This window comes from Amborella trichopoda, chromosome 5 (assembly GCF_054954075.1).
Source record: "Amborella trichopoda isolate Santa Cruz 75 chromosome 5, AtrichopodaSantaCruz75HAP2 v2.0, whole genome shotgun sequence".
In the NCBI taxonomy this organism is placed as follows: Eukaryota; Viridiplantae; Streptophyta; class Magnoliopsida; order Amborellales; family Amborellaceae; genus Amborella; species Amborella trichopoda.
Window position 1 is genome coordinate 3,575,638 of NC_142340.1, and position 13,764 is coordinate 3,589,401.

At 35.6% G+C, this 13,764-nt stretch overlaps 1 protein-coding gene across 3 annotated transcripts; it reads right to left on the minus strand.

Annotated features, from left to right (window-relative positions):
- Window positions 1–1,167: 1,167 nt before the first annotated feature.
- On the minus strand, window positions 1,168–8,582 carry LOC18443396 (Leucine-rich receptor-like protein kinase family protein). Of its 3 annotated transcripts, none has more exons than XM_006853586.4 (3): window positions 8,198–8,582; window positions 4,011–6,604; window positions 1,168–2,267 (listed from the first exon to the last, which is right to left on the minus strand). In XM_006853586.4, the coding sequence occupies exons 2-3, from the start codon at window positions 6,598–6,600 to the stop codon at window positions 1,900–1,902; spliced, it is 2,958 nt and encodes a 985-aa protein (XP_006853648.1). In that variant the 5' UTR covers window positions 6,601–6,604; window positions 8,198–8,582; the 3' UTR covers window positions 1,168–1,899. The 3 variants fall into 3 exon arrangements, with proteins under 3 accessions (XP_006853648.1, XP_020528752.1, XP_011626728.1); XM_020673093.2 differs by having other exon boundaries at window positions 8,222–8,476; XM_011628426.3 differs by lacking the exon at window positions 8,198–8,582 and adding an exon at window positions 7,811–8,182.
- Window positions 8,583–13,764: the final 5,182 nt, after the last annotated feature.

Below are 13,764 nucleotides of genomic sequence, written 5' to 3' on the forward strand. Positions count from 1 at the left end.
CAGCTTGGGTTAAAGAGGATTCTAAAATATTAGATCAATAAAATCATCCTGGGTACAGTGATATCCAAAATTACCTCTTTAAGGAAATATTATGATATTGGGTTTCCATGCTTATTGGAATTTCTATTTTATAAGATGTGAAATATCTTGTTTTTAGAAAACCAAATTATATAGAAAATAAATATCCTTTATTCTTGCTTTATTTTTGTTGTCTGTTACCACTTGTGGTTATTTCAATTCTTTATTTGTCAAAAAATCAACCTATCCCGTGTTTGAGCTTCCTTGCACAACACTTCCTAAATAAGGGAAAAAATGGGATTAGCCCACGAGCTCATATTAGTACAACGGTTCAAATTGAATCTAGATCGATCTGATGATCACAGATGTTCGGTAGTGTTTGAATTTTAATTTTTTTTTCTACAAATCTAAATCACTTGAAATTTTAGGTATGTGTTCTTCTCATCAAGACGCACCTAATAAAAATATAAAAAAAATTATCCGGAAAAAATAAGATAACCAAAATACCTCCCAAAATTTTTCGGAGGTATTTTGATTAATTTATTTCATGTAAAATATTTGTTTGATATTTTTTGAAGATTCACCTATTTTTTATGCACACATGCCTAAAATTTCAAGTAACTTGAATTTGTAGAAAAAAAAAAAAAATATTCAAACACTATCGAACATCCGTGATCGTCAGATCGACCTAAAATCAATCTAAGACATTGGGCTCATTCATATCAACTAGTGGGCTAATCCCATCTTTTCCCCCTAAGTAAATTCTTTACCCAAGTGAGTAAAAACGCATTGTGCTTCAATTTAGTCCAGAGTTAATGAGAGACGATACACTTGACGGATGAACTATTTTAATTTTTTAATTATTTTTTTATTTAGTTTTAAGAAGCCTAGTAAGATACAAATGATTATGAGTTGAAATAGTCGAAAATTTAAATGGTAGATAGAAAATTTGTTAGTAGTCCCAGGACCAAAAGAGGGGGGGGGGGAAGTACCAGAGGAGAGTGACAAATATATTGTAGGGCAATTATTTGATAAGGAATAACCAATTTAGAAAGGAAGAGTGAGAAAAAACCCATAGCAAGAGAGAGATTGATCAATTTTAGCAAGCATAGAGAGAGAGAGAGGGAGAGAGAGGAGGGGGGCCATATCTTTGTATGAAAATCGCTTGTTTGATACATAATGTATATACACTTCTTATTCGTATACAAACCAAAACCTGCTCTCGGCTATCCAACCACTCATTCTACAATTACACTCTTATAATTAACATGAATAATCAACAGAAACACAGCAGGATACATAAAATATCACCCGAGGCAATAAAATTCAGTGAGAAAGCAATGAGAGAGAGAAACATGTGTACTCTAGTGATAGGGACAGAGAAGTGTATGGAGGAGATCAAGAAACAAAATTTGCAGAGACAGAGAGAGAAGCAGATTAGGTTGGAGTCAAAGGGAAGGGAATAGTGGGTCGGAGAGAGAGAGAGGAAAATATCTGAGTTTAGGCGACTGAAAGATAGTGTGTGTTTGTGTGTGTGTGTGAGAGAGAGAGAGAGAAAAAAGGTCGGAGGCAAGGACGGAGACAAAATGATTGATAGAGAGAGAGGAATTAAGTTGCAGGTAAGGAGAGAGAGAGATGATATGTATGCATATGAGTGAAAGAGCTAGAGGTTGTGTATGTGAGAGAGAGTGATAGATGCATGAGAGAGAGAGAGAGAGGAGGGAGATTAGGTTGGGGGCAAGGAGAGGAAGATATCAGACAGCAGAAAAAGAGAAATCAGATTGGACGACAGGAGAGAGAGAGACGGTGAAATATTGGAGGCAGGGATATATATATATATAGAGAGAGAGAGAGAGATAGAGGGATAGAGAGAGAAAGAGACTATTTGAGAATAAGCATGGATCTGAAAATGGTAGAGAGCCAGGATTTGCCACCACGCATGGACTCCAGCTCTCGGACGATCTCCGTGGCGCATGGCCTCGCCATTGGCTCCCGCCTGGTGCAGGCCACGGCCAAATGCATGGCCCTCGCCATTTCCCCTTGATACTCAACCATCTCCTCTCTCAGTCCCGGGTCCAGCCACGTGTCGGTCGCACACTCCGCATAACAGTAGTGCGCCCACCCCACAAGGTCACCATGGCCGGATATCCCCGGTTCGGATGGTCCCTTTCCTGTCAAAAGCTCGATCAGCAGAACGCCGAAACCGTATATGTCGTTCTTTTCAGTGAATTCCTTGCTGTGCATGAATTCTGCAAATAAGAAAAATGGGTGAGAAAAGGAAGGGGCTATTTGAGACTCGCACTCTGGCAATTCTTTTGCATTTGTATCCGGATCCAAGATTTTTATTATTTTGGGGCCGTCGAACGAGTCACCCTCTGGAGTTGAAAAAAAGAATAGAAGTCTTCCGAGAACCCATGGGAAATGAGATAAACAGAGATTTTAGGGCAGGTTGGTTCGCAACCGGTTCCGATCCGGCTTGAAGAAAATAAAAAATTCACAGTATCACTCATTTTTTTGAGAGTTTTGAAAAAATTAAAAGTTTTCTAGAGTTGGGGTGGAAAGCCATGCCAGCACTTTTTAGCGAATTTAACGTTTTAATCTCTTTCTATTACTCTAACTTCAAATCATATATATTTGTTGAGTATTTTGAAATTAAATCAATTGATAAAATAGTTAACATATATGTACATTTTGACAAATTTCCCACAAGCAAAATATAGTTTGATAAATATTAAATAGTTAACATTTATGCACATTTTGACAAATTTCCCATAAATAAAATAGCGTTTGAACACAATTACACATTAACCGAAACCGAAATCCTTTGGTTATTTGCTTTTTTGACTTCTATAAATAAAGCCAAAGAAACCATTAGCTGTTCCCAAACTTTGGGCCGAAAAGCTAAGCATCCTTTTGTAAAAAGATCTTAAAGAAAAAAGTTAAAAAGGGTAGCAGACGTTTTGGTTTTAGACATGGATATTTTAATATGCAAACGCGTGCTAAACAGATGAGTTTGGCAAAAAGTTGGATCCTCAAATTATTTATATAAACTTTTATCTGAATAAAAAAAATGGGACACTTACGGTAGAAGGAGGCTACAAATCATATCTGAAACTAGATAGTTTGGATGTGTCACAATATTCAAAAAGTAATTTTTTTTAAAGTTTGGTTATTGAAATAAATGCAGCCAATATTAATTGTGACCACCTTAAGCTAATTGTGACCACCTTAAGTCAAAGGTAAATGGTTTTGTTATATAATTTTCTAAAAAAATTTATATAAGGTTGAAATTTACTTCAGTATTTAAAAAAATGGATGGTGGAGTAGATCGTCGACCCTCAATACCGGTCTACTAGATCGGCAATTTGAATCATTCTCGAATTGTTTGAACCAGTGATCTAAAAAAATTAAGATAAATAAATAAAATAAAAAAAACTAAAATAGAGGCTTACGTGGTGGTAATTTCAGTGGGGACCCACAAAAACATTAGATAATTTTTAATAAAAACAAGCAAGCCAAAAAAAAAAAAGTGGTTTTGTGACGGAACCAATCCGGTACCTATACCATTTTCGAACCGGTTCGGTCCATTGTTCCGGAACCCAGATTGTAAGTCGTCGGGTTTTAAAACACTGCTTTATTATGTAGATTCATAGTGCACATAAAACATCCGATAGAAAATATTCTTACGAAGTTGGAAATCCTACATTGTTGATATTGCTCACCTCGACCTCAAGATCCATGTATAAAAAGAAACAAAGAATTTCAAATCTAGCACCATTTTGAAAATTTTAAAATTTATATGGGTAGAACATGAATTTTCAAGTTTCGGACACCGGTGTTATACGTTCTCACAAAACTTACCGATGCGAGAAGTGGGCAGCTTGTACAGTATAAGTGGGCACCTTATTTAAACCTCACCCAAATTAAAAACATTAAAAAAAAAAAAAAAATTGGTAAAAAAAAGACAAAAGAAAAAAAAGAGACAAAATTACCTGGAGGTGCATAACCAGAGGCGAGAAACCCCTTGGAATTATTCCTCAAAGTTCCGGGCAAAACAAGCTTCAACCGAGGCTCACCATCTTCCCCAACAATCACTTTTTCTGGTAAGACGCAGCCGTGAATTCTCGCCGGAAAACTTTTACAGTGTAAATACTCTAGAGCCCTCGAAATTCCGGCAGCTATTTTCAGTCGGAAATGCCATCCCAGCTTCTTACCCTCACTCCCATGCATGATTTCGCCGAGATTCCAGCCGCTGATATATTCATATATCAAAATACCGGTCGCCTCGGACCTGCATGTTCCAAGGAGCCTCACGATATTCCGGTGCCTGACATTGCCAGAATCCGATAGTTCTGGCCAAAAGCTCGCCAGAAAATCCCTGTTTCCGGCCAACTCTTTGACCGCAAGAGTTAAACCCTTGACGTCCGTTCTCCCCTTGTAGAGGCTCCCTGTCCTTCCCTTAGATATCAAGCTCTCCTTATTCATGGTGTTTAGCACGTCATCCACCGTAATGACGTGGCAATTACTGTACATTTCTAGTGTCCACATGTCGTCTTCCTCTGTGTCAACCTTCTTACGCTGAGATTTCCGGCGCCGGAAAAGCCAGAAGAGTAGAACGCCGGAGAGAGCACCCAGAATGCCGAGAAAAACAGCCAGTGGTAAAAGTAAACTGGAACCGGAACCTGTTTTGCAACGGGTCAAACCGGATACGAGCCCGCACAGACCGGGATTACCGGCCAATGCGGTGAAGTTGATCGTGAGGAAGGCCCCGGTAACCGGCACTTTGCCACGTAGCCGGTTATGCGACACGTTAATGTCAAGGAGAGAGTCCATGTCACCGAGAATGGCCGGTATTTTGCCGGTTAGCTGGTTTTCAGATAGATCAAGGTCCCCGAGAACAGGTATTCCAGCAAGTTCAACCGGAATCCCTCCGGTCAGCCGGTTATGACTTAGGTCTAATGTAACAAGCTTTTTGCATTCACCGATTTTGGCTGGAATCTCATGGGAAATTTGATTCCAGCCAAGATTTAAGAGTGTCAGCTCTGAAAGGTCCCCATAGCTGGCTGGAATAACCCCGGAGAACTGATTTTCCGATAAGTCTAGGGTTTCCAGCTTCATGGAACTGTTTTGAAATTCTGGCAAGTTGCCGGAAAACCGATTGCTGGCTAATTTCAACACTTGAAGAGAGGAAGTATCCCATTTCCGGCCATCTAACTTGCCGGAAAGTTTGTTCATTGAAATATCCAGGAAGTACAGTACAGGAAGTTTTGAAATTTCCGGCGGTAACTCTCCAGAAAAGCTGTTGTTTTGTAGCCTCACTCTTCTCAGAGTTGAACAATGACCCAAGCTGTAAGGAATGGTTCCATTAAGCTTGTTCGAGAACAGAATGAGTTTATATAACCTTTTTGAATCACAGAGACTGGCCGGAATTTCGCCAGTTAAGTAATTGGTGGAGAGATCAAGCTCAGTTAAGTTGCTTTTCTTGCCAAGATTGGTTGGAATCTCGCCGGAAAAACCATTAGCCCACAGAGCAAGAACATGTAAACAAGGAAGCAAAGCCAAAACTTGAGGGATAGCGCCATGAAAACAATTAGAGAAAAGGTTCAGTACCTCAAGCTTATGCAACTTTCCCATGTCTTCACTCAGAGTTCCATTGAGCTCATTGTCACTTAGATCCAATGAAACCAGCTCGGTTAGGTTAAAAAATGAACCAGGAATCGAAGCGGTAAGCTTGTTCTGGTAAAGATACAGGTATTTCAAGCCCCTCAAATTACCAAGAGTAGGAGGAATGGAACCAGTAAGGTTGTTGTAAACCAAATTCAAATGTTTCAACGATTTTAACTGGCCGATTTCCGATGGAATTTCGCCCGAAAAGTTGTTGTAACCAAGGTAGATCCACTCCAAATTCAGAAGGTTTCCGATCTCTGGCAATAATTTTCCCGTTAACTGATTACTCGCCAGGGTCAAGTTTCTTAACGCCGTTAAGTTCCATATTGAAGGAGGCAACTGACCCGTTAACGAGTTTCCACCAAGATCGAGCACTTTAAGGCCAGAAAAATAACCGATCTCTAATGGAATCGAACCAGAAAAGAAGTTATTGGAGAGGTCTATGGTTTCTAGGGTCTGAGCAGAAGCTTTGGGGATAGAACCAGAGAGAGAGTTCGAGCTCAAATTTAGGGTTTTAAGAGAGGTCGAGTTCAAAAAATGTAAAGGTAATGCTCCCGTAAAATTGTTGAACCCTAGGTTAATGGCTTCGACAAAGGGGAATTGTAAAAGGTCTAGGCTTTCTAGGGTTCCGGAAAGGTTCTTTGACGCGAGGCTGATCTCTCTGACATGGAGCTCGGAGTTGCAGAGCACGCCCGACCAGTTGCAGTACAAGGGGTAACTGAACCCTAATGGCAAGTTGACGGGGTCGGCCCAGGAGGAGAGGGACTTTAACGGATCCATAACGGTGGATTTGAAGTACAGAAGAGATTTGAGCTCGTCTGATGCTTGTGAAGAGGTGGGTAAAGCGTGAAGAAGGAATATACAGAGGAGGAGAAGAGGCTTTTTGTTGGCTTTCTCCGTGACTTCAACTCCCATTTCTCTGCAAATTCAAACGAGGAAGAACCAGTTAGTGTTACCCAAAAGTTCAATAGCTTTAGGACAACATTTTTCTATGCAGTTTTTTTCCATCTCTCTATCCTTTCTCGCTCTCTCTCTCTCAAGGAGGAAAAGCTTTCTGCATTCTCTCTGTCTCTAAAAAGAAGAGCTTTCTGCTCTCTCTCTCTCTCGCAGAAGAACCTTTTGATGACAGGATCTGAAGCAGTCTTTTCAAGACAAGATATCGATTGGAAAAAAATATCGATTTTTTTTGGCAAAAATGGTAAGTTTCAGATGAAAATCATTAAAAAAAATTATATTTCGTGGATCCATGCTGCGAAACATTTTCAATTGATCCATTCCGACTAGTTTCTTTCTTTCCATTCCGACTGGTTTCCTTCATTCTTTTTTGGCAAAAATGGCAAGTTTCAGATGAAAATCATTAAGTTGTTTTAATATTTTCGAGGATCAATGCTGCGAAACATTGTAAATTGATCCATTCCCACTAGTTTCCCTGCTAAAACCTAGTTTGAAATTAGCTTCTAGATTGAAGTTTTCTACTCTAAACGTTAGTTTGAAAATGATTCAGAATTACAAAAGAATACTGAAAATTCAGGATTAAATCCATTTTTTCTCTGAGCAAAAGCTTAAGGACTTGAAAAAAAAAATCCAGAAATTTGAAAATTATTATTATAGTTATTCTTAAAACCTAGTTTGGAATTCTCTTCTAGATTGAAGTTTTATACTCTAATCACTAGTTTGAAAATGTCTCAAAATTACAAAAAATTACAAAAGAATACTGATAGTTCAGGGTTAAATGCATTTGTTCTCAGAGCAAAAGCTTAAAAAAAAAGAAGACCAGAAATATGAGAAATTATTATTGTAATCTATTCTCTGAAAAAAGGCTACTTCTTCAGTGATCTTTAAGTACTAAGAGCTAAAAGAAAAGAATTGAAAATCCTATAATTAAGTCATTGGTAATCCAACCAAAACTGACCATAACCAAAGAGTTTCTTTTCAGATTTAGAAAAGAAAAGAAAAAAAAAAACAAAGGTAAAGAGTGGGGATTGTATCTCAAGCGTGTTTCTCTCCAAAAAAAACTACTTCTTAAAGGGAAATCTAAAATTGCTTCTCCACTGTACTGTAACACAATATACTCAAACAGGCTATAAAAAAATGGAGAAACTAACACTGAATTTGAAGCTCTTACCAGCGAATTTACAGCGTTTCTAAACAAAAATCTGATCAATGCTGAAATCTTAAGAATCCTACTGAGAAAAATCAAATAAAACTTCGTTTCATCGCCGATCAAACTGATTTCTCTCAGATTCAGCTCAAAAAATTGAAGTAAGAGACAGGAATATTAGAGATTTAAATACTAGTTTCCAACAAAAGGTCCAAATGCAAATCAGAACGAAAACAGAGAGGCTTTTCTTCAAGAAAAATACCGGCGAAAACAAAAGAAAATAATGGAAAAGGACTAGTGATTTATTCAAGGACAAGAGGAATAATTTCTCAGAAAAATCCAAATTCATCACAGATTTAACAGAGAAACTTTTCTTCGGAGTAATCATTCAAGACAACGACTAACACGTACTTGGAAAGAGTTATGCGCGAAAACCTGCTTTTTCGCCGAAATCAGACGAAATTTCACCGTGATTTCTCAGGTAAACGAACTTATTATGCCTGGACTTTGCCTCAAAGCAAAGTTTCAATCAAGTTGCCTTAATGGCGGCCTCCAAATTTTGCATAATTTCGCCATTTTTCCTCTGAGAACGTGTGTTCAATGCCATGATCACGCATGACTAGAGAGAGAGAGAGACTGTAAGATAGAGAGAGAAAGAGAGTTTTAGAGAGAGAGAGTATAGCTCTAAACGCCGGTGCGAAGCGACTACTTATAGTATCATGGTCCGTGATACGATGCGTCAGGGGAAGATTTAGTGTTTAAAATGGACCGTCCAGATTGGGAAAACGGATGCGTGCAATGAATCTGAGCCTTTGTTCCGTAATCGGAAGGGCTTCAATTTCGAGGACACATGTGTCAATCTGAAGCCTTTAAAACGCTTGTTTAATTGGTTTTTTTATTTTAAAATTTGGATGGAGCATGAGGAAGTGGTCTTTTGACTGGGAAACGTAACTGACCCAAAGATTCTTTTAAATTACTTTTTAGGTCTCTAGCATTTTTGAGAATGACCAAAATGCTCACTTTATTAAGCTGGACTTGAAAATGACCATACCACCTTTATGGGTTGGCTCAAGCCTTTATTTTTTCTTTTTTAGGTAATTCAGATGGAATAATAAATCTTGATCAGTTTTTAAAATAGTTAGTGGTTTTTTAAATTATTGGATGAGAATGAAAGCCTAGACTTTAATTAAAACTCAGATAGTACCAACACAACCTCAACCTCGTTCTGGCAGTTGTGATGTTACTGGAGTAACTTACGAGATCATCCTTGAAAAGGGTCTAAAAGTTCATTGGGTCGAATCGAACTCTCAATATCCAAATCGGGAACTGATCAATGGGAGGAGAAATCTCTTGATCCAAATCGGGATAGGTAGCTGGTAGATTCCAGTATGAGGAAATCTGAATTCACATTGGCTCCCCAATGTTTTTTTTTTTTTTTGTATGAGTTTTTAATTCTTTGCAATATGAAATCCAATCTAACATGAGAATCCTACAAGGAGGTCCACTTTGGATTTTTAAAACAATATACAATGAGATCATTTATCTTTAGTATAACGAGATCACAATTACTTACAACCATTCGATGTGAAAATATGAAAGCTTGGGTGTGTCGCAAAGTTCAAAAAAAAAAAAAAACAATTAAAGTTTGAGCTTGCTCAATAGAATAAATGCAACCACCAATTTCATCCAATAGTCAAGATTAATTATGACTACCTTATACCAAAAGGAAATAGTCTCATTGTATACTTTTCTATAACTAACTTGATTTTTAATGATAGGTCAATTTAATATCAAATATATCTAACAAAATATAGTAACATTCTCGTTGTAGTTCACCTTTGTGTGAAATCCATTTCCATTGTTGCTACCAGTTACAGGTCCACCCCATAGTTTAATTATTAATATTTTAAAAATTTTAAAAGAGGAGCCCATTAGTAAAACATTAGACAGGAAACTAAAGAAAGATGACAATAGGTCTCTTCAAAAACCTTAAGTGACAATACTCGGATTATGTTTGTCTACAATTCATACTCTAATTTGCATAGTATAGACGACAAAGTCTATATTATGTTGCAACCTTAAAATGTAGAACTAAGGTTCACCTGAAAAATCCATGGGAAATGGCTATTTTGATTTTAAAAAAACCTCTAGTTGATCATTTCAACATCAAGATGTATGAATACGAAAACAAAAAATATTTTCGAGTCCCAAAAACAGTGCATCTTGCAATATATTTTCTAGATCATCCATTTTTAAGATTTTCATATGTTTATTGATCTACTTGATTTGAAGCATTTTTGGAGATTAAAATTTTATAATTAGAGATGAACATGGATTCTCAAGCCATCCTAAAAAAATTTGACACCAAAATTACATCTACAATAAAATTTGGAGGTGCACCTAATTTTCATTGTTAAGAATGCAACCTTATACAAAATATCAGGGAGTTGATTTTGTAGAAACTCTAGAAAATTATGGTTACTTACATGAGTTAATCATCTTCTAATGATCTATATACTATATTTTTAAAATACAATTGGAAATCCCCATGCATTGGAGGGAAGGTCGAGTTTATTCATGCACCTTTTTCAAGGAAGGTTTTATATATATTAGAAATTTTAGTTCCCTGGAATTCTTGAATAAGCTATGCCCACAAGATTCTTAAAAGGGTGGGATTTTGTAAAAAATAAAATTTAAAAACTTTTAATGAAAAAAAGTAAAAAATTTCAATTGAAACTCAGCAGAACTCTATGCTCTTTGAAGATATTAACTTTCGAGATAGCCAAAACTATCCCACATATGTATTATCAGAAAATATATATATTCCTAGAAAATTAAGTGTATTACGGTCTTTGATTAAAAAGGGGATATTATGAGAGTAAGAATGAAATTATAATGATCTCTATGCAGGAGGATCAATAGACATAATACTCATCCTTTTTAGAGGCCACTAATTTGAGTATTGAGAAAGAAGATCTCCAATGGAAGACATGACCATTAGAGAGGTTTTGAATTGCTCAAGTTTCTACATTTAGAGAGGCTCCGGGTTCTAGTGCATGGACATTAATGACCAGCTTTGTTCGATCAATGATGATAGGGAGTGAGTTGGAAAAGCGGATAGGGTCGTAGTGGTAGCACTCCCACATCATAGTCACCATATTGGGTTTCTATTCCTATTGATACCACCCAACTAATATCTTCAAAAAATTAACTCCTAAATTATTTACAAAAACGAGTAGGAGCCCATCATTGCCTTGAATTATCAAAAAAAAAAAAAAAGAAAAAGAAAAAAAAGAGAAGAAGAATTGAGGGAGTGAGTTTAGAAAAAAAAAAAAAAAAGGCGTTTGTTGACATAGAGAGAAGTATATCTCTTTTAACAAAAAAGTATAATCTTCATTAACAATGAATTTCTAGTTGCCCAAGCTACCTCTCAAGAGTTAAGACCACAAATCTTATGTAATTGTTGTATGTTTTATTTGTCACCCTCATGTTCATGCTCATATTCTTGTTGTATTTGCTTATTTTGGATTTAGCCAACTATATATATACAAATTGAGTGAGATTGTAATCTTTGAAGTTTTGATATTGTGTAAGCAAGAGGCTTCCAAAAGCCTTACAAAAGGTTTCAAACTACACTTCTTTAAAAATTTTGTAAGAAAACATAAAAAATTGTCAACCAAGGAGGATATCTTTCAGCATGATCACTAGTAATTTATGAGCATTGAAAATCTTAAGGGGTGCGGCTTGAACAAGGTGCCAACATCATATTACAAAAGTAAGGTGTACCTTAAAAATCTACTTGAAAAGATTGCTACAACCCTTATGATAGCTAAAACATCTATTTTGATCCCTACTTATAAAATTTAAAACTCCAACTATATTACAGATTAAGCATATCTATATGTTTTTTAAAAATCTTGAAAATGGACGGTCTAGATAATACATTATAAGATGCATTATAAAAATAACTTAAAATCCATTTTTTTTTGCCATATCTACAAATCTCGATAACGAAATGATCAATTAAAGGATTTTTTTTACATTAAAACAACCTTTTTTACATAGATTTTTGAAGAGCACCTTTGATCTATGGTATAAGATTATCTTCTATAAATTTTTTGCTTAGGATAATAGTAACTTTTGTCCATTTCTTCTATGAAGGAGAAAGGGACTGCCAAGAGAGCATTATCATTTCTCATTTGACTACAGCCTCTGCACTACCACGGAAATTGTCTTTTTCTTAGGAGAAGGGACTTGCAATGTCTTTGATTCAAATGACAAGGGTAACATTCCATTCCCTCTTTTTGTAATATAAAATTCGCTTTGTAATTTCCACTAGGATGAAGTGCATTTTAGTAATTTGAGCATCGTGCGCATGCAGGGATAGATACTTGTCGTCTTCCTTATAAAATTACATTTTTTGTATTTGTTAAGTTTTTGCGATGTACACTATGATCTTGCGGGATCAAATTGTTCATTTGTTTTTTGGAGGAAAAATACATTTGAAAAGATTTTATTTGGATTTTAATCCACTAAAACATAATCAGATCTTGTTTCTTTTCATAAATAATAAATACATTTTTTTAGCTATTTAGTACTTAGGTCTTGTTATCCAATAATTGGACGGTGTTCATCTAATGATCGGACATTGTTTATTAAGCTTATAGATGTGTGTTGAATTTTTCACTCTATTGTTTTTAAAGGAAAATATATAGATTAACTACTTAGTATTTTACATATATGTTTTGACTCAATTTCAAAATACCCATCGGAATATACATGATTTTTTACTTTGAGTAGTAATAAAAATAATAAAAATACTAAACATTTAAAGGAAAATTATACAATGAGGCTGTTTACCTTTGATACAAGATGACACATAATCTAGGCTATTGGATGTGAAATTGGGTGGTTGTACTTAGTCCATTGATCATGCTGAAAGTTCGATATAAATTTTCTCGAACTTTATAACACACCTAAATGATCGGATTTTCACATCGGATAGTTATATATTAACTATGACCTTCTGGTACAAAATAAATGATGTCATTGTATACAATCCCATAGTTGAAATGTAAAACGTATTTAAATTTTTTTTTTTTCTAAAACTATCCTCGGCATGGTTCTTACTGTAGGCATATACATAGTTTGATCATGCAAGAGTACTATATTGTAGTCTTCTTAATTTTCTAAATAAAATAAGTTAGTATTTTTGCATTTTTTAATGAGAAAAGGTTATATAACGTTGCAACCTTAAAATGGAGAACTACGGATACACCTCAAAAGTCAATTAAAAAAATGTTGTTTTAATATTGAAAAACCCTCTAATTGATCATCTCGATATCGAGATAAATGACTTCGAAAAAAAAAAAAAATTTGAGTCCCATAAATGGTGCATCTTAGAACACATTATCTCCGCATAACATTGTCAAGATTTTCATATATTTATTGATCTATTTGATTTTAATCATTTTTGAAATTTAAAATTTTATAATTAGATATGAAAATAGATTTTGAGATAATTTTAAAAATATTTCACATCAAAATTATATATTATGATAAAATTTAAAAGTGCCTTTTAAATGGATTGTTTAAGGTTACAACCTTACGGAAACCACACTTTTTTTTAATATTTAAATTTTTTATTTAAAAAAAAAAGTGAGGCAACAAAAAGAATGAGGGGAAAAGAAAAGGGGAAAAGTGGGATATCTTTACGTTACTGCTCTACTCTACTCGTGCACGGGTGGGACCCACCTTGTTTCTGGAAGGAATATAATACCCATCGTCATGTCGCCGTCACTAAGCCTCATTTACTCTGAAAACCCTAGCTTTAGGGCTCGGTCCCGTCTTCTTTTTCCCACTATGAATTCCCTTTTGGATGACGTTTCTACAAGGCCTAGGCTTCAAGAAAACAAAAGAAGCCCCATCTCAAATCCTCCGTAAAGTATTCGTGGCAACATAAATATTTATGATGGCTA